Raw genomic sequence first — 26,977 nt, 5'->3', positions numbered from 1 at the left:
AGAGACAGGGAGAGAGACAGGGAGAGAGACACGGGGAGAGAGACAGGGAGAGAGACAGGGAGAGAGACAGGGAGATAGAGAGAGACAGGGAGAGAGACACGGGGAGAGAGACAGGGAGAGAGACAGGGAGAGAGACAGGGAGAAAGACAGGGAGAGAGACACTGGGAGAGACAGGGTGAGAGAGGGAGAGAGACACTGGGAGAGAGACACTGGGAGAGACACGGGGAGAGAGACGGAGAGAGACACTGGGAGAGAGACAGGGAGAGAGACAGGGAGAGAGACACGGGGAGAGAGACAGGGAGAGAGACAGGGAGAGAAACAGGGAGAGAGACATTGGGAGAGAGACACTGGGAAAGAGACACGCGGGGAGACAGAAAGAGAGACACGGGGAGATAGAGACAGACACGGGGAGAGAGACAGGGAGAGAGACAGGGAGAGAGACAGGGAGAGAGACACGCGGGGAGACAGAGAGAGAGACACGGGGAGATAGAGAGACACGGGGAAGACGCGCAGGTGAGAGACAGAGAGAGAGACACGCGGGATAGAGACAGGGAGAGAGACACGGGGAGATAGAGAAAGACACGGGGAGAGACGCGCGGGTGAGAGACGGGGAGAGAGACACTGAGAGACACAGGGAGACACGAGACAGAGATACAGAGAGACACGAGACAGTGAGAGACACAGAGAGAGACAGAGAGACAGAGAGACACGAGACAGAGCCAGAGAGACAGAGAGACACAGAGAGAGACAGACAGACACGAGACAGAGAGACAGAGAGACACGAGACAGAGACACGAGACAGACACGAGACAGAGAGACAGAGAGACAGAGAGACACGGGGAGACACGGGGAGACACGGGGAGACACGGGAGAGACACAGAGACAGAGAGACACAGAGACAGAGAGACACAGAGAGACACACAGAGAGACAGAGAGAGAGACACAGAGAGACAGAGCCAGAGAGACAGAGACACAGAGAGAGACAGAGAGACAGAGACAGAGAGACAGAGAGACAGAGACAGAGAGACACAGAGACACAGAGACACAGAGAGACAGACACAGAGAGACACGAGACAGAGAGACACGAGACACAGAGAGACAGAGACACACAGAGACACAGAGAGACACACGCGAGTGAGCGTGTCAGACTCATAGTGGCGGGTCACCCTCCGGTATGGAGTAGAAGCACTGTTCGTCAGCCCCCATGAAGCTGAAGACATGCGAGGAGGAGGAGGAGGAGGATGAGGAGGAGGACGAGGAGGAGGGAGACGAAGAAACGTCGACGCTGTCCCTCTGCACGGAGCTCGTCTCAATGTAGCTGCAGCTGAAGGCCAATTCGCGGTCGTGGTGGTGGACTGTGGGGGTGGTGGTGGTGGTGGGTGGGTGGGAGGGGAAATCAGACACGTGGGTCACTTGAACACGTTGGCAATTCGTCACTAGTACGGCACTAGTGTGAAGTGTAGTGTATAGTGTAGTGTATAGTGTAGTGTGTAGTAGTGTAGTGTATAGTGTAGTGTATAGTGTAGTGTGTAGTGTAGTGTGTAGTGTATAGTAGTGTAGTGTGTAGTGTAGTGTATAGTAGTGTAGTGTATAGTGTAGTGTATAGTAGTGTAGTGTATAGTAGTGTAGTGTATAGTAGTGTAGTGTATAGTGTAGTGTATAGTAGTGTAGTGTATAGTAGTGTAGTGTATAGTAGTGTAGTGTATAGTAGTGTAGTGTATAGTGTAGTGTATAGTAGTGTAGTGTATAGTGTAGTGTATAGTGTAATGTGTAGTGTAGTGTGTATAGTGTAGTGTATAGTGTAGTGTATAGTAGTGTAGTGTATAGTGTAGTGTATAGTAGTATAGTGTGTAGTGTATAGTGTAGTGTGTAGTGTAGTGTATAGTGTAGTGTATAGTGTAGTGTATAGTGTAGTGTAGTGTGTAGTGTAGTGTATAGTGTAGTGTGTAGTGTAGTGTGTAGTGTAGTGTGTAGTAGTGTAGTGTGTAGTGTAGTGTATAATGTAGTGTGTAGTAGTGTAGTGTATAGTAGTGTAGTGTAGTGTGTAGTGTAGTGTATAGTGTAGTGTGTAGTGTAGTGTGTAGTGTAGTGTATAGTGTAGTGTATAGTAGTGTAGTGTGTAGTGTAGTGTATAGTAGTGTGTAGTGTAGTGTATAGTGTAGTGTGTAGTGTAGTGTATAGTAGTGTAGTGTATAGTGTAGTGTATAGTGTAGTGTGTAGTGTAGTGTATAGTAGTGTAGTGTGTAGTGTATAGTGTAGTGTATAGTAGTGTAGTGTAGTGTATAGTGTAGTGTATAGTAGTGTAGTGTGTAGTGTAGTGTGTAGTAGTGTAGTGTGTAGTGTAGTGTGTAGTGTAGTGTATAGTAGTGTAGTGTGTAGTGTAGTGTGTAGTAGTGTAGTGTGTAGTGTAGTGTATAGTGTAGTGTATAGTAGTGTAGTGTGTACTGTAGTGTAGTGTATAGTAGTGTAGTGTCTAGTGTAGTATAGTAGTGTAGTGTGTAGTGTAGTGTATAGTAGTGTGTAGTGTAGTGTATAGTGTAGTGTGTAGTGTAGTGTATAGTAGTGTAGTGTATAGTGTAGTGTAGTGTGTAGTGTAGTGTATAGTAGTGTAGTGTGTAGTGTAGTGTATAGTGTAGTGTATAGTAGTGTAGTGTAGTGTATAGTGTAGTGTATAGTAGTGTAGTGTGTAGTGTAGTGTGTAGTAGTGTAGTGTGTAGTGTAGTGTGTAGTGTAGTGTATAGTAGTGTAGTGTGTAGTGTAGTGTGTAGTGTAGTGTATAGTGTAGTGTATAGTAGTGTAGTGTGTACTGTAGTGTAGTGTATAGTAGTGTAGTGTCTAGTGTAGTGTATAGTGTAGTGTATAGTGTAGTGTGTAGTGTAGTGTATAGTAGTATAGTGTGTAGTGTAGTGTATAGTGTGTAGTGTAGTGTGTAGTAGTGTAGTGTGTAGTGTAGTGTATAGTAGTGTAGTGTATAGTGTAGTGTATAGTGTATAGTAGTGTAGTGTGTAGTAGTGTAGTGTATAGTGTAGTGTGTAGTGTGTACTGTAGTGTATAGTAGTGTAGTGTGTAGTGTAGTGTATAGTAGTGTAGTTTATAGTAGTGTAGTGTATAGTGTAGTGTGTAGTGTAGTGTGTAGTGCAGTGTATAGTAGTGTAGTGTAGTGTATAGTGTAGCGTATAGTAGTGTAGTGTATGGTAGTGTAGTGTGTAGTGTAGTGTATAGTGTAGTGTATAGTAGTGTAGTGTGTAGTGTAGTGTGTAGTAGTGTAGTGTGTAGTGTAGTGTGTAGTGTAGTGTATAGTAGTGTAGTGTGTAGTGTAGTGTGTAGTGTAGTGTATAGTAGTGTAGTGTGTAGTGTAGTGTGTAGTAGTGTAGTGTGTAGTGTAGTGTGTAGTGTAGTGTATAGTAGTGTAGTGTGTAGTGTAGTGTATAGTGTAGTGTATAGTAGTGTAGTGTATAGTGTAGTGTAGTGTATAGTAGTGTAGTGTGTAGTGTAGTGTGTCGTGTAGTGTATAGTAGTGTAGTGTGTAGTGTAGTGTATAGTGTAGTGTATAGTAGTGTAGTGTATAGTGTAGTGTAGTGTATAGTGTAGTGTGTAGTGTAGTGTGTAGTGTAGTGTATAGTGTAGTGTGTAGTGTAGTGTATAGTAGTGTAGTGTATAGTGTAGTGTGTAGTGTAATGTGTAGTCTAGTGTATAGTGTAGTGTATAGTGTAGTGTATAGTAGTGTAGTGTGTAGTAGTGTAGTGTATAGTAGTGTAGTGTGTAGTGTAGTGTATAGTAGTGTAGTGTGTAGTAATGTAGTGTATAGTAGTGTAGTGTAGTGTGTAGTGTAGTGTGTAGTGTAGTGTATAGTGTAGTGTATAGTAGTGTAGTGTATAGTGTAGTGTGTATAGTGTGTAGTGTATAGTAGTGTAGTGTATAGTGTAGTGTAGTGTGTAGTGTATAGTGTAGTGTATAGTGCAGTGTATAGTGGTGTAGTGTATAGTGTAGTGTGTAGTGTAGTGTATAGTGTAGTGTATAGTAGTGTATAATGTAGTGTGTAGTGCAGTGTATAGTGTGTAGTGTGTAGTAGTGTAGTGTATAGTGTAGTGTATAGTAGTGTAGTGTATAGTAATGCAGTGTATAGTAGTGTAGCGTATAGTAGTGTAGTGTATAGTAGTGTATAGTGTAGTGTATAGTGTAGTGTATAGTAATGTAGTGTACAGTAATGATACACTACACTAAGATACACTACACTACTATACACTACACTATACAACACTATACACTGCACTACAAACAACTACACTACGATACACTACAATACACTTCTTTACACGATACTAGTACACTATACACTGCATTATACACTACACTATACACTACACTACTATACACTACACTATACACTACTATACACTACACCACTATACACTACACTACTATACACTACACTACCATACACTACACTATACACTGCACCATACACTACACTACAATACACCCTACCATACACTACACTACACACTACTATACACTACACTATTATACACTACACAACACACTACGATACACTATACACTACACTACTATACACTACACTATACACTAAACTACTATACACTACACCACTATACACTACACTACTATACACTACACAACACACTACGATACACTATACACTAGACTACTATACACTACACTATACACTACACTATACACTACACTATACACTACACTACTATACACTTCAATATACATTACACTATACACTACACCACTATACACTACACTAGTATACACTACACAACACACTACGATACACTATACACTAGACTACTATACACTACACTATACACTACACTACTATACACTACACTATACACTACACTACTATACACTACACTACACACTACACTAGTATACACTACTCTACTATACACTACACTATACACTACACTACTATACACTACACTATACACTACACTACTATACACTACACTATACACTACACTACTATAAACTACACTATCATACACTACACAACACACTACGATACACTATACACTACACTACTATACACTACACTATCATACACTACACAACACACTACGATACACTATACACTACACTACTATACACTACACTATACACTAAACAACACACTACGATACACTATACACTACACTACTATACACTACACTATACACTACACAACACACTACGATACACTATACACTACACAACACACTACAATACACTATACACTACACTACTATACACTACACTATTATACACTACACAACACACTACGATACACTATGCACTACACTACTATACACTACACTATTATACACTACACAACACACTATGATACACTATACACTACACTACTATACACTACTATACACTACAATACTATACACTACACCACTATACACTACACTATTATACACTACACAACACACTACGATACACTATACACTACACAACACACTACGATACACTATACACTACACTACTACACACTACACTACTATACACTACACAACACACTACGATACACTATACACTACACTAGTATACACTACACAACACACTACGATACACTATACACTACACTACTATACACTACACTATCATACACTACACAACACACTACGATACACCATACACTACACAACACACTACGATACACTATACACTACACTTTTGGCTCACCATCGAACAAAGATGGTGGTCACCGCATTACGCAACGCTTTCAGAACCGTTCCCGCGGCCGCCTGGAGTCCTCTCCATTGGAGCTACGCACTTTTAAATCATCATCTCGATCAGCGGTCGGCAAGCCTACAGCTCGCGAGCCAGACGTGGCTCTCTTGACGACTGCATCTGGCTCGCGAATGAATCTCAGCTGGCATTTCTTAACACGTTGAAGACTCATGAGTCTCACCTACGGAGCGAACTAACTTACAAACATACATCGTGCGTTTATCAATCATCCGGTATGGTAGTGTGTGTGTGTAGAGACACAGAGCAGGGCGTGTGTTTAGCAATCATCTGGCATGGTAGTGTGTGTGTGTGGATTCAGAGCATTATATGCATTGAGCAATCATCCGGTATGGTGTGTGTTTAGCAATCATCCGGTATGGTAGTGTGTGTGTGTGTGTGGAGACACGGAGTGGTGTGTGGGTTTAGCAAGCATCTGGTATGGTAGTGTGTGTGTGTGTGGAGACACGGAGTCGTGTGTGTGTGGGTTTAGCAAGCATCCGGTATGGTAGTGTGTGTGTGTGGGTTTAGCAAGCATCCGGTATGGTAGTGTGCGTGTGTGTGTGGGTTTAGCAAGCATCCAGTATGGTAGTGTGTGTGTGTGTGAAGACACGGAGTGGTGTGTGTGTGTGGGTTTAGCAAGCATCCGGTATGGTAGTGTGTGTGTGTGTGGAGACATGGAGTGGTGTGTGTGTGTGTGTTTAGCAAGCATCCGGTATGGTAGTGTGTGTGTGTGGGGGTTTAGCAAGCATCCGGTATGGTAGTGTGTGTGTGTGTGGAGACATGGAGTGGTGTGTGTGTGTGTTTAGCAAGCATCAGGTATGGTAGTGTGTGTGTGTGTGGAGACATGGAGTGGTGTGTGTGTTTAGCAAGCATCCGGTATGGTAGTGTGTGTGGGTTTAGCAAGCATCCAGTATGGTAGTGTGTGTGTGTTTGGGTTTAGCAAGCATCCGGTATGGTGGTGTGTGTGTGTGTGGGTTTAGCAAGCATCCGGTATGGTAGTATGTGTGTGTGTGTGGAGACATGGAGTGGTGTGTGTGTGGGTTTAGCAAGCATCCGGTATGGTAGTGTGTGTGTGTGGGTTTAGCAAGCATCCGGTATGGTAGTGTGTGTGTGTGTGGAGACATGGAGTGGTGTGTGTGTGTGTGTTTAGCAAGCATCCGGTATGGTAGTGTGTGTGGGTTTAGCAAGCATCCGGTATGGTAGTGTGTGTGTGTTTGGGTTTAGCAAGCATCCGGTATGGTAGTGTGTGTGTGTGTTTAGCAAGCATCCGGTATGGTAGTGTGTGTGTGTGGAGACACTGAGTGGTGTGTGTGTGTTTAGCAAGCATCCGGTATGGTAGTGTGTGTGTGTGTGTGGGTTTAGCAAGCATCCGGTATGGTAGTGTGCGTGTGTGTGTGTGTGCGCGTACCGGTAACCTGGGGAAGCTTCTGTCGTCCGCAGAAAAAAATCCCGGGGCAACCCCGGGCCGGGAGAGGGGAGTCCTGGGAGGTGATCCTTGGACGTGTAACACAAAGACAAGCACAACGTCTCCCCCATTTAGTACACGTGGAATATTGGTGCAGTTGCTTCGAGTAGCAGCAGCAGTGCCTGTGAAGGGGGGGGGGAGGGTGGTGGTGGTGTGCCATTCTTTGACCTACAGCACCGGTGGTGAAACAAGGCCATAGAGGAAGGTGCAGCTATGGTCTAGGCTAATCAGTTTCAAGGGCAATGGACACATTATCATCAAAGTACGTTTCAATGTATTGTCCTTGTAAAGTATTCTTGGTTCTTTCTGTAAAGTCACCACGTAGAAGGGAAACAATAAAATAATAAAACAAATATATATGAAACGATACAATTCTCACGACGTTTCTACTACAACACAAAGCAGCAATCATCATCGTCAGGTGTGAAAACCACAGCAAGAATACAATAATAAAAATATAAAACTATAAAATAATAAAAATATAAAACAATAAAATAATAAAAATATAAAACTATAAAATAATAAAAATATAAAACAATAAAATAATAAAAATATAAAACAATAAAATAATAAAAATATTAAACAATAAAATTCTCACGACGTTTCTACTGCAACACAAAGCAGCAATCATCATCAGGTGTGAAAACCACGGCAAGGATAAAATAATAAAAATATAAAACTATAAAATAATAAAAAATATAAAACAATAAAATAATAAAAATATAAAACTATAAAATAATAAAAATATAAAACAATAAAATTCTCACGACGTTTTCTACTGCAACACAAAGCAGCAATCATCATCATCAGGTGTGAAAACCAAGGCAAGAAAATTTGAAAAAAGTGGCGTTTTATTTTTAAACGTTAGCACCACGGAGAGCGATTTGACAGTTTGTTCAGATGGACGAGTCCATCTATGTTCGGAAAAGAGGAGGGGGGGTGATTGCTGCTTTGTGTTGCAGTCGAAACGTCGTGATAATTTTATTGTTTTATATTTGTATTATTGTATTGTTTTATATTTTTATTATTTTATTGTTGCTATGGTTTTCACACCTGATGATGATGATGATTGCTGCTTTGTGTTGCAGTAGAAACGTCGTGGGGTGGTGGCGGGGTTAGGTTAGGGTTATGGTTAGGTTAGGGTTAGGTTAGGGTTAGATTAGGTTAGAGTTAGGGTTAGGGTTATGTTAGGGTTAGGTTAGGGTTAGATTAGGTTTAGGGTTAGGGTTAGGTTAGGGTTAGGTTAGGGTTAGATTAGGTTAGGGTTAGGTTAGGGTTAGGTTAGGGTTAGGTTAGGGTTAGGTTAGGTTAGAGTTAGGTTAGGGTTAGGTTAGGGTTAGGTTAGGGTTAGGTTAGGGTTATGGTTAGGTTAGAGTTAGGTTAGGGTTAGGGTTAGGTTTGGGTTAGGTTAGGGTTAGGTTAGAGTTAGGGTTAGGGTTAGGTTAGGGTTAGGTTAGGGTTAGGGTTAGGTTAGGGTTAGGTTAGGGTTAGGGTTATGGTTAGGTTAGAGTTAGGGTTAGGTTAGGTTAGGGTTAGGTTAGGGTTAGGGGGGTTAGGGTTAGGGTTATGGTTAGGTTAGAGTTAGGGTTAGGTTAGGTTAGGGTTAGGTTAGGGTTAGGGGGGTTAGGGTTAGGGTTGGGTTAGGGTTATGGGTAAAAAAACCTCTTCCGGAGAATTAGGGTTATGGTTAGGTTAGGGTTATGTTATGGTTATGGTTAGGTTAGGGTTGGGTTAGGGTTATGGTTAGGGTTAGGGATAGGTTATGGTCAGGGTTAGGTTTAGGGTTATGGGGGTGGGTAAAATAAAAAAAAATAAAAACCTCTTCCGGAGAATCTCATTGGCCGGCTTCTCGCGGTCGCCACGGCGGCAGCAGCAGCAGCAGCGACAGCAGGCGGCGACGAGGATGATGAGCAGGACGAGCAGCAGCAGACTGCCGGCTGCGGCCGCCAGTGGCATGTAGCTGAAGGGGCCTGCCAAGGCACGCACGCAGGCGCCAATACGAGAGATAGGGGGGCCAGCACCCCCAGGGCGCATCCGTGCGTCGCCGGTGGCGGGGGCGGTGATGGCGCCGGGAAGCTCAAGTTGAGGCTGAGTCGACAGCGGCGGAGGGCGCGAGGACCGGGATCAGCCCGGCGTCACCGGCGTCACCGGCGTCGGCGGTGTTGGCGGTGTTGGCGGTGTTGGCGGTGGTGTTGGCCGGTGGCTCACCGTCGAGCCCACTGACCCGCTCACCCACGCGCACGCGAAGACTCGCCCCCTGCCTTACCTGCACAGGCGCCGGTGATGGGGTCGCAGGAGCCGGCGAGGCAGCCGCACTGCACGGAGCAGTTTGCTCCGTGGAAGCCCGGAGGGCACGAGACGTTGCAGCTGCACGGGGGGGGATGGCAGAGACACAGCCCGTGGGCTCATCACACAGAGAGAGAGAGACACGTAGACTCATCACAGAGAGAGAATCATAGACTAATCACACAGAGACACCCGTAGACTCACTCACACAGAGACCCATAGACTCATCACAGAGAGAGACCCATAGACTCACTCACACAGAGACCCATAGACTCACTCACACAGAGACCCATAAACTCACTCACACAGAGACCCATAGACTCACTCACACAGAGACTCATAGACTCACTCACACAGAGACCCATAGACTCACTCACACAGAGACCCATAGACTCACACAGAGACCCATAGACTCACACAGAGAGAGAAACACGTAGACTCATCACACAGAGACACCCGTAGACTCATCACAGAGAGAGAATCATAGACTCATCACACAGAGACACATAGACTCACTCACACAGAGACCGATAGACTCACTCACACAGAGACCCATAGACTCACTCACACAGAGACCCATAGACTCACTCACACAGACACCCATAGACTCACTCACACAGAGACCCACAGACTCACTCACACAGAGACCCATAGACTCACTCACACAGAGACCCACAGACTCATCACACAGAGACCCATAGACTCATCACACAGAGACCCATAGACTCACTCACCTAGAGACCCATAGACTCACTCACACAGAGACCCATAGACTCACTCACACAGAGACCCATAGACTCACTCACACAGAGACCCATAGACTCACTCACACAGAGACCCATAGACTCACTCACCTAGAGACCCATAGACTCACTCACACAGAGACCCATAGACTCACTCACACAGAGACCCATAGACTCACTCACCTAGAGACCCATAGACTCACTCACACAGAGACCCATAGACTCACTCACACAGAGACCCACAGACTCACTCACACAGAGACCCATAGACTCACTCACACAGAGACCCATAGACTCACTCACACAGAGACCCACAGACTCACTCACACAGAGACCCATAGACTCACTCACACAGAGACCCATAGACTCACTCACACAGAGACCCACAGACTCACTCACACACAGAGACCCATAGACTCACTCACACACAGAGACCCATAGACTCATCACACAGAGACACTCATAGACTCACTCACACAGAGACCCATAGACTCACTCACACAGAGACCCATAGACTCACTCACACAGAGACCCATAGACTCACTCACACAGAGACACTCATAGACTCACTCACACAGAGACCCATAGACTCACTCACACAGAGACCCATAGACTCACTCACACAGAGACCCACAGACTCATTCACGCAGAGACCCACAGACTCACTCACACAGAGACCCATAGACTCACTCACACAGAGACCCATAGACTCACTCACACAGAGACCCATAGACTCACTCACACAGAGACCCATAGACTCACTCACACAGAGACACTCATAGACTCACTCACACAGAGACCCATAGACTCACTCACACAGAGACCCATAGACTCACTCACACAGAGACCCACAGACTCATTCACACAGAGACCCACAGACTCACTCACACAGAGACCCATAGACTCACTCACACAGAGACCCATAGACTCACTCACACAGAGACCCACAGACTCACTCACACAGAGACCCATAGACTCACTCACACAGAGACCCATAGACTCACTCACACAGAGACCCACAGACTCACTCACACAGAGACCCATAGACTCACTCACACAGAGACCCACAGACTCACTCACACAGAGACCCATAGACTCACTCACACAGAGACCCATAGACTCACTCACACAGAGACCCATAGACTCACTCACACAGAGACCCATAGACTCACTCACACAGAGACCCATAGACTCACTCACACAGAGACCCATAGACTCACTCACACAGAGACCCACAGACTCACTCACACAGAGACCCATAGACTCACTCACACAGAGACCCACAGACTCACTCACACAGAGACCCATAGACTCACTCACACAGAGACCCATAGACTCACTCACACAGAGACCCATAGACTCACTCACACAGAGACCCATAGACTCACTCACACAGAGACCCATAGACTCACTCACACAGAGACCCATAGACTCACTCACACAGAGACCCATAGACTCACTCACACAGAGACCCATAGACTCACTCACACAGAGACCCATAGACTCACTCACACAGACACCCATAGACTCACTCACACAGAGACCCACAGACTCACTCACACAGAGACCCATAGACTCACTCACACAGAGACCCATAGACTCACTCACCTAGAGACCCATAGACTCACTCACACAGAGACCCATAGACTCACTCACACAGAGACCCATAGACTCACTCACACAGAGACCCATAGACTCATCACACAGAGGCACTCATAGACTCATCAGACAGACAGACACCCATAGACTCATCACACAGAGACACCCATAGACTCATCACACAGAGACACCCGTAGACTCATCACACAAAGACACCCAGAGACTCATCACACAGAGACACTCATAGACTTATCACAGAGAGACACTCATAGACTCATAGACTCACACAGAGACATCCATAGACTCATCACACAGAAGCACCCATAGACTTATCACAGAGAGACACTCATAGACTCATAAACTCACACAGAGACACTCATAGACTCACACAGAGACACCCAAAGACTCATCACACAGAGACACCCATAGACTCATCACACAGAGACACCCATAGACTCATCACAGAGAGACACTCATAGACTCATAGACTCACACAGAGACATCCATAGACTCATCACACAGAAGCACCCATAGACTTATCACAGAGAGACACTCATAGACTCATAGACTCACACAGAGACACGCATAGACTCATCACACAGAGACACTCATAGACTTATAGACTCACACAGAGACACCCGTAGACTCATCATACAGAGAGAAACCCATAGACTCATCACAGAGAAACCCATAGACTCATCACAGAGAGAAACCCATAGACTCATCACACAGAAACTCATAGACTCACACAGAGACACCCATAGACTCACCACACAGACAGCCATAGACTCATCACACAGAGACTCGTAGAATCACTAACACAGAGACCCATAGACTCACTCACACAGGGACCCATAGACTCACTCACACAAAGACCCATAGACTCACTCACACAGAGACCCATAGACTCACTCACACAGAGACCCATAGACTCACTCACACAGAGACCAATAGACTCACTCACACAGAGACCCATAGACTCACCACACAGAGACCTACAGACTCACTCACACAGAGACCCACAGACTCACTCACACAGAGACCCATAGACTCACCACACAGAAACCCACAGACTCACCCACACAAAGACCCACAGACTCACTCACACAGAGCCCACAGACTCACACAGAGACCCATAGACTCACTCACACAGAGACACATAGACTCACTCACACAGAGACCCACAGACTCACTCACACAGAGACCCATAGACTCACTCACACAGAGACTCATAGACTCACTCACACAGAGACCCATAGACTCACTCACACAGAGACCCATAGACTCACTCACACAGAGAGCCATAGACTCACTCACACAGAGACCCATAGACTCACACAGAGACCCATAGACTCATTCCCACAGACACCCATAGACTCACTCACACAGAGACCCATAGACTCACACAGAGACCCATAGACTCACTCACACAGAGACCCACAGACTCACACACACAGAGACCCATAGACTCACTCACACAGAGACCCACAGACTCACTAACACAGAGACCCATAGACTCACTCACACAGAGACCCATAGACTCACTCACACAGACACCCATAGACTCACTGACACAGAGACCCATAGACTCACTCACACATAGACCCATGGACTCACCACACAGAGACACATAGACTCACTCACACAGAGACCCATAGACTCACTCACACAGAGACCCATAGACTCACTCACACAGAGACCCATAGACTCACTCACACAGAGGCCCATAGACTCACTCACACAGAGACCCATAGACTCACTCACACAGAGACCCATAGACTCACTCACACAGAGACCCATAGACTCACACAGAGACCCATAGACTCACTCACACAGAGAGCCATAGACTCACTCACACAGACACCCACAGACTCACTCACACAGAGACCCACAGACTCACTTACACAGAGACCCATAGACTCACTCACACAGAGACCCATAGACTCACTCACACAGAGACCCATAGACTCACTCACACAGAGACCCACAAACTCACTCACATATAGAGACCCACAGACTCACTTACACAGAGACCCATAGACTCACTCACACAGAGACCCATAGACTCACTCACACACATGGCCATAGTTACAGGTTGCTATGGGGTACCTGTTTCCATGGTAACCGGGCTGGCACACGCACTGGCCAGTCACGTGGTGACAGTCGCCATGGCAACACGGCGGGCAGGGCTGGGCGCAGGCGTCTCCATAGGAACCGTTCCCACAGGGCGCGTCACAGCTGGGGACAGAGACAGTGTCTTCTCTCACGTGACTACCACGTGACTACCACGTGTCTTCTCCCACGTGACTACCACGTGTCTCCCTCGTGTCTCCCTCGTGTCTCCCTGTGTTTTCTCCCACGTGACTACCACGTGACTACCACGTGTCTCCCTGTGTCTCCCACGTGTCTTCTCCCACGTGACTACCACGTGACTACCACGTGTCTTCTCCCACGTGACTACCACGTGTCTCCCTCGTGTCTCCCTCGTGTCTCCCTGTGTCTTCTCCCACGTGACTACCACGTGTCTCCCACGTGTCTTCTCATGCGTGACTACCACGTGTCTCCCCGTGTCTCCCCCGTGTCTCCCCCGTGTCTCCCCCGTGTCTCCCCTCCCCCGTGTCTCCCCTCCCCCGTGTCTCCCACGTGTCTCCCTCGTGTCTCCCCCCGTGTCTCCCCCCGTGTCTCCCCCCGTGTCTCCCCCCGTGTCTCCCCTCCCCCGTGTCTCCCCCGTGTCTCCCCTCCCCCGTGTCTCCCCTCCCCCGTGTCTCCCCTCCCCCGTGTCTCCCACGTGTCTCCCTCGTGTCTCCCCCCGTGTCTCCCCCCGTGTCTCCCCCGTGTCTCCCCTCCCCCGTGTCTCCCCCGTGTCTCCCCTCCCCCCCGTGTCTCCCCCGTGTCTCCCCTCCCCCCGTGTCTCCCCCGTGTCTCCCTCGTGTCTCCCCCGTGTCTCCCTCCGTGTCTCCCCTCCCCTCGTGTCTCCCCCGTGTCTCCCTCGTGTCTCCCCTCCCCCCGTGTCTCCCCTCCCCCCGTGTCTCCCTCGTGTCTCCCCTCCCCCCGTGTCTCCCCTCCTCCCGTGTCTCTCCCGTGTCTCCCCCGTGTCTCCCCTCCCCCCGTGTCTCCCCTCCCCCCGTGTCTCCCCCGTGTCTCCCCTCCCCCCGTGTCTCCCCTCCCCCCGTGTCTCCCCTCCCCCCGTGTCTCCCCCGTGTCTCCCTCGTGTCTCACCTCCCCCGTGTCTCCCCTCCCCCCGTGTCTCCCCTCCCCCCGTGTCTCCCCTCCCCCGTGTCTCCCCTCCCCCCGTGTCTCCCCTCCCCCGTGTCTCCCCCGTGTCTCCCCCGTGTCCCCCCGTGTCTCCCCTCCCCCCGTGTCTCCCCTCCCCCCGTGTCTCCCCTCCCCCCGTGTCTCCCCTCCCCCCGTGTCTCCCCCGTGTCTCCCCCGTGTCTCCCCTCCCCCGTGTCTCCCCCGTGTCTCCCTCGTGTCTCCCCTCCCCCCGTGTCTCCCCTCCCCCCGTGTCTCCCCTCCCCCCCCCCCTCCCCCCGTGTCTCCCTCGTGTCTCCCCTCCCCCCGTGTCTCCCCTCCCCCCGTGTCTCCCCCTCCTCCCGTGTCTCCCCCGTGTCTCCCTCGTGTCTCCCCTCCCCCCGTGTCTCCCCTCCCCCCGTGTCTCCCCCGTGTCTCCCCCGTGTCTCCCCTCCCCCCGTGTCTCCCCCTCCCCCCGTGTCTCCCTCGTGTCTCCCTCGTGTCTCCCCTCCCCCCGTGTCTCCCCTCCCCCCGTGTCTCCCCCGTGTCTCCCCCGTGTCTCCCCCGTGTCTCCCCTCCCCCGTGTCCCCTCCCCCTCCCCCCGTGCGTCTCACCGAGTTCCTCTCCACCCGGCCAGGCACCCCACCTCACACTCCCCCGTCTCTGGGTGACAGCTCCCCCCACCCCCTCCTCCCCCCCCACCACCTCCCCCCCCACCACCTCCCCCCCCACCACCTCCCCCCCCACCACCTCCCCCCCCACCGCCTCCACCTCCTCCGCCACCACCACCAGCGCAGCTCACGGGGCACCGCTCCCGGCAACCGTCTCCATGGTGACCGGCCGGGCACCGCGCCCGGCAACCGTCTCCATGGTAACCGCGCGCGCAGCCGCCGGGGCACGAGCCGTTGACGCGGTGGCAGGGGGCGTTGTCGTGGCAACGGCCGCACCTGGCGGTGGCGGTGGGGAGGGGGATGCTGTAGTGAACGGGGGGAGTACCTCGCCGGTTCTTTGGGTAAAGTCACCACCACGTAGAAGGGAAACAATAAAATAATAAAAATATAAAACAATAAAATTATTATTCTTGGTTCTTTGGGTAAAGTCACCACCACGTTAGAAGGGAAACAATAAAATAATAAAAATATAAAATAATAGAATTATTGTAAAACAATAAAATTATTATTCTTGGTTCTTTCGGTAAAGTCACCACGTAGAAGGGAAACAATAAAATAATAAAAATTTCAAACAATAAAATTATTATTCTTGGTTCTTTCGGTAAAGTCGCCACGTAGAAGGGAAACAATAAAATAATAAAAATATAAAACAGTAAAATTATTGTAAAACAATAAAATTATTATTCTTGGTTCTTTCGGTAAAGTCACCACCACGTTAGAAGGGAAACAATAAAATAATACAAATATGAAACAATAGAATTATTATTCTTGGTTCTTTCGGTAAAGTCACCACGTAGAAGGGAAACAATAAAATAATAAAAATATAAGATAATAGAATTAATATTCTTGGTTCTTTGGGTAAAGTCACCACGTAGAAGGGAAACAATAAAATAATAAAAATATAAAACAGTAAAATTATTATTCTTGGTTCTTTCGGTAAAGTCACCACGTAGAAGGGAAACAATAAAATAATAAAAATATAAGATAATAGAATTAATATTCTTGGTTCTTTCGGTAAAGTCACCGCCACGTAGAAGGGAAACAATAAAATAATAAAAATATAAAACAATAACATTATTATTCTTGGTTCTTTTGGTAAAGTCACCACCACGTTAGAAGGGAAACAATAAAATAATAAAAATATAAAACAATAAAATTATTATTCTTGGTTCTTTCGGTAAAGTCACCACGTAGAAGGGAAACAATAAAATCATAAAAATATAAGATAATAGAATTAATATTCTTGGTTCTTTCGGTATAGTCACCACCACGTAGAAGGGAAACAATAAAATAATAAAAATATAAAATAATATAATTAATATTCTTGGTTCTTTCGGTAAAGTCACCACCACGTAGAAGGCAAACAATAAATAATAAAAATATAAAATAATAGAATTATTGTAAAACAATAAAATTATTATTCTTAGTTCTTTGGGAAAAGTCACCACCACGTTAGAAGGGAAACAATAAAATAATAAAAATATAAAACAATAGAATTATTATTCTTGGTTCTTTGGGTAAAGTCACCACCACGTTAGAAGGGAAACAATAAAATAATAAAAATATAAAACAATAAAATTATTATTCTTGGTTCTTTGGGTAAAGTCACCACCACGTAGAAGGGAAACAATAAAATAATAAAAATATAAAATAATATAATTAATATTCTTGGTTCTTTCGGTAAAGTCACCACCACGTAGAAGGCAAACAATAAATAATAAAAATATAAAATAATAGAATTATTGTAAAACAATAAAATTATTATTCTTGGTTCTTTGGGAAAAGTCACCACCACGTTAGAAGGGAAACAATAAAATAATAAAAATATAAAACAATAGAATTATTATTCTTGGTTGTTTGGGTAAAGTCACCACCACGTTAGAAGGGAAACAATAAAATAATAAAAATATAAAACAATAAAATTATTATTCTTGGTTCTTTGGGTAAAGTCACCACCACGTAGAAGGGAAACAATAAAATAATAAAAATATAAAATAATATAATTAATATTCTTGGTTCTTTCGGTAAAGTCACCACCACGTAGAAGGCAAACAATAAATAATAAAAATATAAAATAATAGAATTATTGTAAAACAATAAAATTATTATTCTTGGTTCTTTGGGAAAAGTCACCACCACGTTAGAAGGGAAACAATAAAATAATAAAAATATAAAACAATAGAATTATTATTCTTGGTTCTTTGGGTAAAGTCACCACCACGTTAGAAGGGAAACAATAAAATAATAAAAATATAAAACAATAAAATGATTATTCTTGGTTCTTTGGGTAAAGTCACCACCACGTAGAAGGGAAACAATAAAATAATAAAAATATCAAACAATAAAATTAATATTCTTGGTTCTTTCGTTAAAGCCACCACCACGTTAGAAGGGAAACAATAAAATAATAAAAATATTAAACAATAAAATTAATATTCTTGGTTCTTTCGGTAAAGTCACCACCACGTAGAAGGGAAACAATAAAATAATAAAAATATAAAACAATAAAATTATTATTCTTGGTTCTTTCGGTAAAGTCACCACCACGTAGAAGGGAAACAATAAAATAATAAAAATATAAAACAATAAAATAATAAAAATATAAAATAATAAAAATATAAAACAATAAAATTAATATTCTTGGTTCTTTCGGTAAAGTCACCACCACGTTAGAAGGGAAACAATAAAATAATAAAAATATAAAACAATAGAATTATTCTTGGTTCTTTGGGTAAAGTCACCACCACGTTAGAAGGGAAACAATAAAATAATAAAAATATAAAACAATAAAATGATTATTCTTGGTTCTTTGGGTAAAGTCACCACCACGTAGAAGGGAAACAATAAAATAATAAAAATATCAAACAATAAAATTAATATTCTTGGTTCTTTCGTTAAAGCCACCACCACGTTAGAAGGGAAACAATAAAATAATAAAAATATTAAACAATAAAATTAATATTCTTGGTTCTTTCGGTAAAGTCACCACCACGTAGAAGGGAAACAATAAAATAATAAAAATATAAAACAATAAAATTATTATTCTTGGTTCTTTCGGTAAAGTCACCACCACGTAGAAGGGAAACAATAAAATAATAAAAATATAAAACAATAAAATAATAAAAATATAAAATAATAAAAATATAAAACAATAAAATTAATATTCTTGGTTCTTTCGGTAAAGTCACCACCACGTTAGAAGGGAAACAATAAAATAATAAAAATATAAAACAATAAAACTAATATTCTTGGTTCTTTCGGTAAAGTCACCACCACGTAGAAGGGAGACAATGAAATAATAAAAATATAAAACAATAAAATTATTATTTTTGGTTCTTTCGGTAAAATCACCACATAGAAGGGAAACAATGAAATAATAAAAATATAAAACAATAAAATTATTGTAAAACAATACAATTATTATTTTTGGTTCTTTCGGTAAAGTCACCACATAGAAGGGAAACAATAAAATAATAAAAATATAAAACAATAAAATTATTATTCTTGGTTCTTTCGGTAAAGTCGCCACGTAGAAGGGAAACAATAAAATAATAAAAATATAAAACAATAAAATTATTGTAAAACAATAAATTATTAATCTTGGTTCTTTCGGTAAAGTCACCACCACGTTAGAAGGGAAACAATAAAATAATAAAAATATAAAACAATAAAATTATTATTCTTGGTTCTTTGGGTAAAGTCACCACCACGTAGAAGGAAAACAATAAAATAATAAAAATATAAAACACTAAAATTATTATTCTTGGTTCTTTGGGTAAAGTCACCACCACGTAGAAGGGAAACAATAAAATAATAAAAATATCAAACAATAAAATTAATATTCTTGGTTCTTTCGTTAAAGCCACCACCACGTTAGAAGGGAAACAATAAAATAATAAAAATATAAAACAATAAAATTAATATTCTTGGTTCTTTCGGTAAAGTCACCACCACGTAGAAGGGAAACAATAAAATAATAAAAATATAAAACAATAAAATTATTATTCTTGGTTCTTTCGGTAAAGTCACCACCACGTAGAAGGGAAACAATAAAATAATAAAAATATAAAACAATAAAATAATAAAAATATAAAATAATAAAAATATAAAACAATAAAATTAATATTCTTGGTTCTTTCGGTAAAGTCACCACCACGTTAGAAGGGAAACAATAAAATAATAAAAATATAAAACAATAAAACTAATATTCTTGGTTCTTTCGGTAAAGTCACCACCACGTAGAAGGGAGACAATGAAATAATAAAAATATAAAACAATAAAATTATTATTTTTGGTTCTTTCGGTAAAGTCACCACGTAGAAGGGAAACAATGAAATAATAAAAATATAAAACAATAAAATTATTGTAAAACAATAAAATTATTATTTTTGGTTCTTTCGGTAAAGTCACCACGTAGAAGGGAAACAATAAAATAATAAAAATATAAAACAATAAAATTATTATTCTTGGTTCTTTCGGTAAAGTCGCCACGTAGAAGGGAAACAATAAAATAATAAAAATATAAAACAATAAAATTATTGTAAAACAATAAATTATTAATCTTGGTTCTTTCGGTAAAGTCACCACCACGTAGAAGGGAAACAATAAAATAATAAAAATATAAAACAATAAAATTATTATTCTTGGTTCTTTCGGTAAAGTCACCACCATGTAGAAGGGAAACAATAAAATAATAAAAATATAAAACAATAAAATTATTGTAAAACAATAAAATTATTATTCTTGGTTCTTTCGGTAAAGTCACCACCATGTAGAAGGGAAACAATAAAATAATAAAAATATAATACATATAAATTATTATTAAATAATAAAATTAATATTCTTGGTTCTTTCGGTAAAGTCACCACCATGTAGAAGGGAAACAATACAATAATAAAAATATAAAACAATAAAATTATTGTAAAATAATAAAATTATTATTCTTGGTTCTTTCGGTAAAGTCACCACCACGTAGAAGGGGAACAATAAAATAATAAAAATATAAAACAATAAAATTCATATTCTTGGTTCTTTCGGTAAAGTCACCACCACGTAGAAGGGAAACAATAAAATAATAAAAATATAAAACAATAAAATTATTATTCTTGGTTCTTTCGGTAAAGTCACCACCACGTAGAAGGGAAACAATAAAATAATAAAAATATAAAACAATACAATTATTATTCTTGGTTCTTTCGGTAAAGTCACCACCACGTAGAAGGGAGACAATGAAATAATAAAAATATAAAACAATAAAATTATTGTAAAACAATAAAATTATTATTCTTGGTTCTTTCGGTAAAGTCACCACCATGTAGAAGGGAAACAATAAAATAATAAAAATATAAAACAATAAAATTATTGTAAAACAATAAAATTATTATTCTTGGTTCTTTCGGTAAAGTCACCACCATGTAGAAGGGAAACAATAAAATAATAAAAATATAATACATATAAATAATTATTATTAAATAATAAAATTAATATTCTTGGTTCTTTCGGTAAAGTCACCACCACGTAGAAGGGAAACAATAAAATAATAAAAATATAAAACAATAAAATTATTATTCTTGGTTCTTTCGGTAAAGTCACCACCATGTAGAAGGGAAACAATAAAATAATAAAAATATAAAACAATAAAATTATTGTAAAACAATACAATTATTATTCTTGGTTCTTTTGGTAAAGTCACCACCGTGTAGAAGGGAAACAATAAAATAATAAAAATATAACACATATAAATTATTATTATTAAATAATAAAATTAATATTCTTGGTTCTTTCGGTAAAGTCACCACCATGTAGAAGGGAAACAATAAAATAATAAAAATATAAAACAATAAAATTATTGTAAAACAATAAAATTATTATTCTTGGTTCTTTCGGTAAAGTCACCACCACGTAGAAGGGAAACAATAAAATAATAAAAATATAAAACAATAAAATTATTATTCTTGGTTCTTTCGGTAAAGTCACCACCACGTAGAAGAAGGGAAACAATAAAATAATAAAAATATAAAACAATAAAATTATTGTGAAACAATAAAATTATTATTCTTGGTTCTTTCAGTAAAGTCACCACCACGTAGAAGGGAAACAATAAAATAATAAAAATATAAACCAATAAAATTATTATTCTTGGTTCTTTCGGTAAAGTCGCCACGTAGAAGGGAAACAATAAAATAATAAAAATATAAAACAATAAAATTATTATTCTTGGTTCTTTTGGTAAAGTCGCCACCACGTAGAAGGGAACCAATAAAATAATAAAAATATAAAACAATAAAATTATTGTAAAACAATAACATTATTATTCTTGGTTCTATAACGCGATAAAATTCTCACGACGTTTCGGCCACAACACAAGCGGCCTTCATCAGGTGAGGCGCCGTCCTACCAGACAGTCTCGTCCCTTCACCTGATGAAGGCCGCTTGTGTTGTTTGCGGCCGAAACGTCGTGAGAATTTTTAGCTTCAAATCGAAAAATGAAAGCGGAGATCCTCACCGGTGGAATCCGGCCAGGTTCCACAGGGGACTCGCAGTGGTGCGCGCGCGCGTTTAGGTCGACTCAGCCTTGAATGGGTTTCCCCCCGATGCCGTGCCACGCAGCGACAGGCCGAGCGGTGGAGTGTGCAACTGTATCGTGGACAGCGCTGTGGTGGGGGAGGGCCAATTCTGTGACCACCACAGCAAGGCCAAACGGGGGCTCTGGAGGGGTGTCGGCGGCTGGTAACCCCCTCTGCCGTCGATTGCTTACCGCTAAGCCACGTGAGAAATACGGAACAAATGAGCTCGTGCCGGAAGGCTCCGGTGGGGGAGGGAGGGTACAGGCGTCCATGACGTCTCCTGGCCAAAACCCCAATTGGCGGAGCTCAGGAGACTGAATCTCTACCCTCGAAGGCTCCTCCAGAAACAACGAAAAGCCACTTCGTGTGGCCACGCGGAATGTTCGAACGTTCGCTGCGGAGGAGAGGCTGCCCAACTCCTCTGTCGGGAGCTGGAGCGGTACCGCCTGGATCTCTGCGGCATTCAGGAGGTCCGGTGGGACCGGCTCTGGCTCCTGCCACCATGAGGGGTGGACAGTCCTCTAATCGGGGCAGCAGACTGCCAAACAACAGGGTGTGGCTCTCCTTTTGAACAAAAGAATGAAGGGGGCGTGGGAGCGTGGCGGTGAGGTGTGGGAAGCTGTAAGCCCCAGGCTACTTTGGGCTCGCCTTCCCATCAACCGGAGGCGAGGAATGGTGGTGGTGGTTATTTATGCCCCCACTGGAGACGAACATCCGTGGAGGGATGCAGGCAAGGCCGATGAGTCAGATGCCTTGTATGACCTCCTGTCACAGGTGCTGGCTAAAGTGGCCCCTCGGGATAGAGTCATCATGTTGGGTGACTTCAATGCCCGAGTTGGTCATGATGCTGGCACCTGGTCTGGAGTGATTGGAAGGCATGGGCCAGATCAGCTCAATAACAATGGTAGGAGGCTGCTAGATTTTTGTGCAGCACATGAGCTTGTAATTACCAACACGCTGTTCCGGCATCGGCGCATCCACACAACACCATGGATGCATGCCGGGTCCAAGCAAGAACATCTGCTGGACTACATAGTGACGGACCAGTGGATGCGAGCCCATGTCCTTGACACCAGGACCTAACCTGGAGCTGATCTGCCCACTGACCATCGACTAGTCATCTGTAAGATGCGCCTGCCATTATTCCACTTTGGGGGTGGGTGTACACCCAGGACCCCATTCAAACCTAAAGTGGCCTGGTCTCAGCTGATAAAAGTTGCAAGCAAGAATTTAATCATCGCTTGCGGCTGGGGTTGGCATCGTCCCCGACTCCTCCTGATGTCGAGGGTAAATGGGCGAGGTTTAGGACTGTGGCTCATGCAGCTGCATTGGCTGCATTGGGTACGCGGTCCAGACCTCCCCAGAGACCCTGGCTGACAGAGGAGGTGTTCAGGCTGGTTGGAAATAAGCGACAGGCCCACTCTCATCGTCTGCAGCATCCCACGTCAGAGAATGAGGAGGCTTACCAAAGCCTTTTCTCGGAGGTTCGGAGATCCGTGAGGCACTGCAAGGACGGGTGGTGGTTTCGGGATGCCGAGGAGATGGAATCTGCCTCAGTGGCACGCTATCACAAATCGCTCTTTAATTACATCGAAAAAGTAACTTGCAGCACCACACCTATTACCATCATTAGGGAAAAGATCGGCGATTCAATATCCGACCCCCAGGAACAGGTTTGCAGATTTGCTGAGCATTTCTGTGAGGTCCTGGGGAAGAGATATCCCTCAGCGTGGAAAACATTGGGTACACGGTCCAGAAAACATTAGGGGGCAAAGTGGGGATGACCCTGCTGAGGCTGCGGTGCCTCGAATATTGAAAGAAGAAGTCACCACCTGTGAGTGGCTGGCTGAGGTGCCATCTGTTGAGGAAGTACTGAAGGGGAGCCTGAGACCAGGAAAGGCACCAGGCAGAGATGATCTCCCAAGCAAAATGCTGTGGGAGGGTGGAGCCCCTATGCGGTTTCAGGAAAGGGCGGTCTTGCACAGATGCCATATTTTCTGTGCGTCTGCTACAGCAGAGGTATAGGGAATTCCAACAAGACCTACATCTCTGCTTTATTGACCTGGTTAAGGCCTATGATACCATCAGTAGGCCTGGGCTCTGGGTTGTTCTTAGTGCTTTCAGAGTCCCTGACCCTCTGCTCACAATCATTAAGGACCTTCATGATGGTGAGCGGGCCTGGGTAAAACTACGTGGCCGGGAGCCAGAGCCATTCCCTGTACACCTTGGGGTGCGACAGGGATGTCCTCCGACTCCCACATTATTCATAATCTATTTTGACCACGTAGTTTATGAAGCCTTAAATAGCTGTAGCGGGGGAATTTCCATTTGGTACAGATATAATGGTAGGCTGATCGATGCCCGGGTGCGGTCAAGGGATGGCTCCCTATTGGTCAACCACGTTATGTATGCTGATGATTTGGTAATAGCTGCTCATTCAGAGGAGGAGTTGGAGACGATGCTGCTGAGACTGGAGCGTGCCACTAAGAGATGGGGCCTTACCATCAGCCCCACCAAAACTAAGCATCTGCCTGGGTATTTTGTACCATCGGACACTCCACCCCCACAACTCCCAATCGGTGATGGGGCAGTTGTGGAGAGAGTGGAGAGTTTCCCATACCTGGGCAGTGTGCTTATGACCGGCTCCGGTTTGGCAGCGGAGGTCTCACTCCGAATAATTCGAGTGACAATATCTTTTCATCGGTTGCGTAACGCTGTGTGGAAGCTACCTGGTCTGTCGCTCCGCACTAAGCTTCAGGTCTTCTCGGCCATAGTCATGCCCCTTCCTTTTCTACGCTTGCGAAACGTGGACCCCCCTAATGGAACATCTTCGCCGGTTAGAAACATTTAAGCTTGCCTGCCAACGATCCATCCTGGGTTTAACCAGGCTGGATTGTGTGAGGAGCTCACAAATCCTACGGTGATCTCCCCCGGCAGGCAAGGCTGCGTTAGCTGGGTCATGTAGCCCGCATGCCCAGCCACCGCATGCCGAAACAGCTTTTGTTCGGCCGGATCGAGGGGGCTAAACGGGCGCGGCATGGGCTAGAGAAGAGATGGAGTGATGCGGTACAGGAGGACGTGGAGCTGAGTGGACTTGCCGATGACCGGTACCAGCAGTGTCAAGATCGGCCTCTGTGGAGGAGGCTCGTGAAGGACGCTGCTACTGGGCAATTGGAGGTAGTCGCCCTCCAACAACAACGGAGGGCGGAGGAGCGACGCTCACAACAATGAGCGGAGTGCCGGGTGGCTAAAATGCAGTAAGTTAACACAGTAGGGGGCACAGGTGGTGCATCAGCCAGTCATCTCAGTCAGTCGACCCGTGGCACCTGCTGGGTCTGCCCCGTGACCTCCTGCCCGTGGGCGTTCGACGCTTCACGTGGCCTCAAGGTGCACCTAGCCTGGCACAAGCGTCGTGGTGACGTCACCGCCACTTAGTGGCGAATGGCGGTTGTTGTTGGAGGTGGAGGGGGAGGAGGAGGGAGAGGCAGAGATGGAGGAGGAGGAGGAAGAGGAGGAGGAGGGGGTGGAGGGGGTGGAGGGGAATCTGTAGGGGACTCTGTATGGGAATCTGTAGGGGAATCTGTATGGGACTCTGTAGGGGAATCTGTATGGCAATCTGTAGGGGACTCTAGGGGAATCTGTATGGGCCTCTGTAGGGGACTCTGTAGGGGAATCTGTACGGCAATCTGTAGGAGTCTCTGTAGGAGTCTCTGTAGGAGTCTCTGTATGGGTCTCTGTAGGGGAATCTGTAGGAGGCTCTGTAGGGGAATCTGTATGGGCCTCTGTATGGGACTCTGTAGGGGAATCTGTAGGAGTCTCTGTAGGGGCGTCTGTAGGGGTTCTCTGTAGGAGTCTCTGTATGGGACTCTGTAGGGGCCTCTGAAGGGGCGTCTGTATGGGACTCTGTCGGAGTCTCTGTATGGGACTCTGTAGGGGAATCTGTATGGGACTCTGTATGTGAATCTGTAGGGGTCTCTGTAGAAGTCTCTGTATGGGAACCTGTAGGGGACTCTGTAGGGGAATCTGTAGGAGTCTCTGTAGGGGAATCCGTAGGAGACTCTGTAGGGGAATCTGTAGGAGTCTCTGTATGGGCCTCTGTATGGGACTCTGTAGGAGTCTCTGTATGGGATTCTGTAGGGGATTCTGTAGGGGAATCTGTAGGGGTCTCTGTATGGGCCTCTGTATGGGACTCTGTAGGAGTCTCTGTATGGAACTCTAGGGGAATCTGTATGGGCCTCTGTAGGGGAATCTGTATTGCAATCTGTAGGGGACTCTAGGGGAATCTGTATGAGAATCTGTAGGAGTCTCTGTAGGGGAATCTGTAGGGGAATCTGTATGGGAATCTGTAGGAGTCTCTGTAGGGGAATCTGTGGTGGAATCTGTAGGGGAATCTGTATGGGAATCTGTAGGAGTCTCTGTATGGGACTCTGTATGGGACTCTGTAGGGGAATCTGTAGGAGTTTCTTTAGGGGAATCTGTATGGGAATCTGTAGGAGTCTCTGTATGGGAATCTGTAGGAGTCTCTGTATGGGCCTCTGTATGGAACTCTGTAGGAGTCTCTGTAGGGGAATCTGTAGGGGACTCTGTATGGGAATCTGTATGGGAATCTGTAGGGGAATCTGTAGGAGTCTTTGTAGGGGAATCTGTATGGGAATCTGTATGGGAATC

At 44.5% G+C, this 26,977-nt stretch overlaps 1 protein-coding gene across 1 annotated transcript in view; it reads right to left on the bottom strand.

Moving 5' to 3' along the window:
* Positions 1 to 26,977, bottom strand: part of LOC116958409 (uncharacterized) — a gene marked incomplete at its 3' end in the record, with an annotated part of 57,284 nt that overhangs the window by 15,596 nt on the left and 14,711 nt on the right. Inside the window, exons 4-9 of the mRNA XM_076063772.1 lie at positions 15,835 to 16,019; positions 13,951 to 14,098; positions 9,480 to 9,580; positions 9,033 to 9,183; positions 7,157 to 7,242; positions 1,167 to 1,355 (exon numbers count right to left, since the gene is read on the bottom strand). Coding sequence (XP_075919887.1) covers positions 1,167 to 1,355; positions 7,157 to 7,242; positions 9,033 to 9,183; positions 9,480 to 9,580; positions 13,951 to 14,098; positions 15,835 to 16,019 — 860 coding nt within the window. The remainder of the gene's footprint in view (positions 1 to 1,166; positions 1,356 to 7,156; positions 7,243 to 9,032; positions 9,184 to 9,479; positions 9,581 to 13,950; positions 14,099 to 15,834; positions 16,020 to 26,977) is intronic.

Source organism: Petromyzon marinus, unplaced genomic scaffold, assembly GCF_048934315.1.
Source record: "Petromyzon marinus isolate PM22_M1 ecotype Great Lakes invasive population unplaced genomic scaffold, UKy_Petmar_22M1.pri1.0 PM_Scaffold_185, whole genome shotgun sequence".
NCBI lineage: Eukaryota > Metazoa > Chordata > Hyperoartia > Petromyzontiformes > Petromyzontidae > Petromyzon > Petromyzon marinus.
The sequence above is the reverse complement of the archived record's forward strand: the minus strand, read 5'-3'. Positions and strand labels throughout refer to the sequence as shown.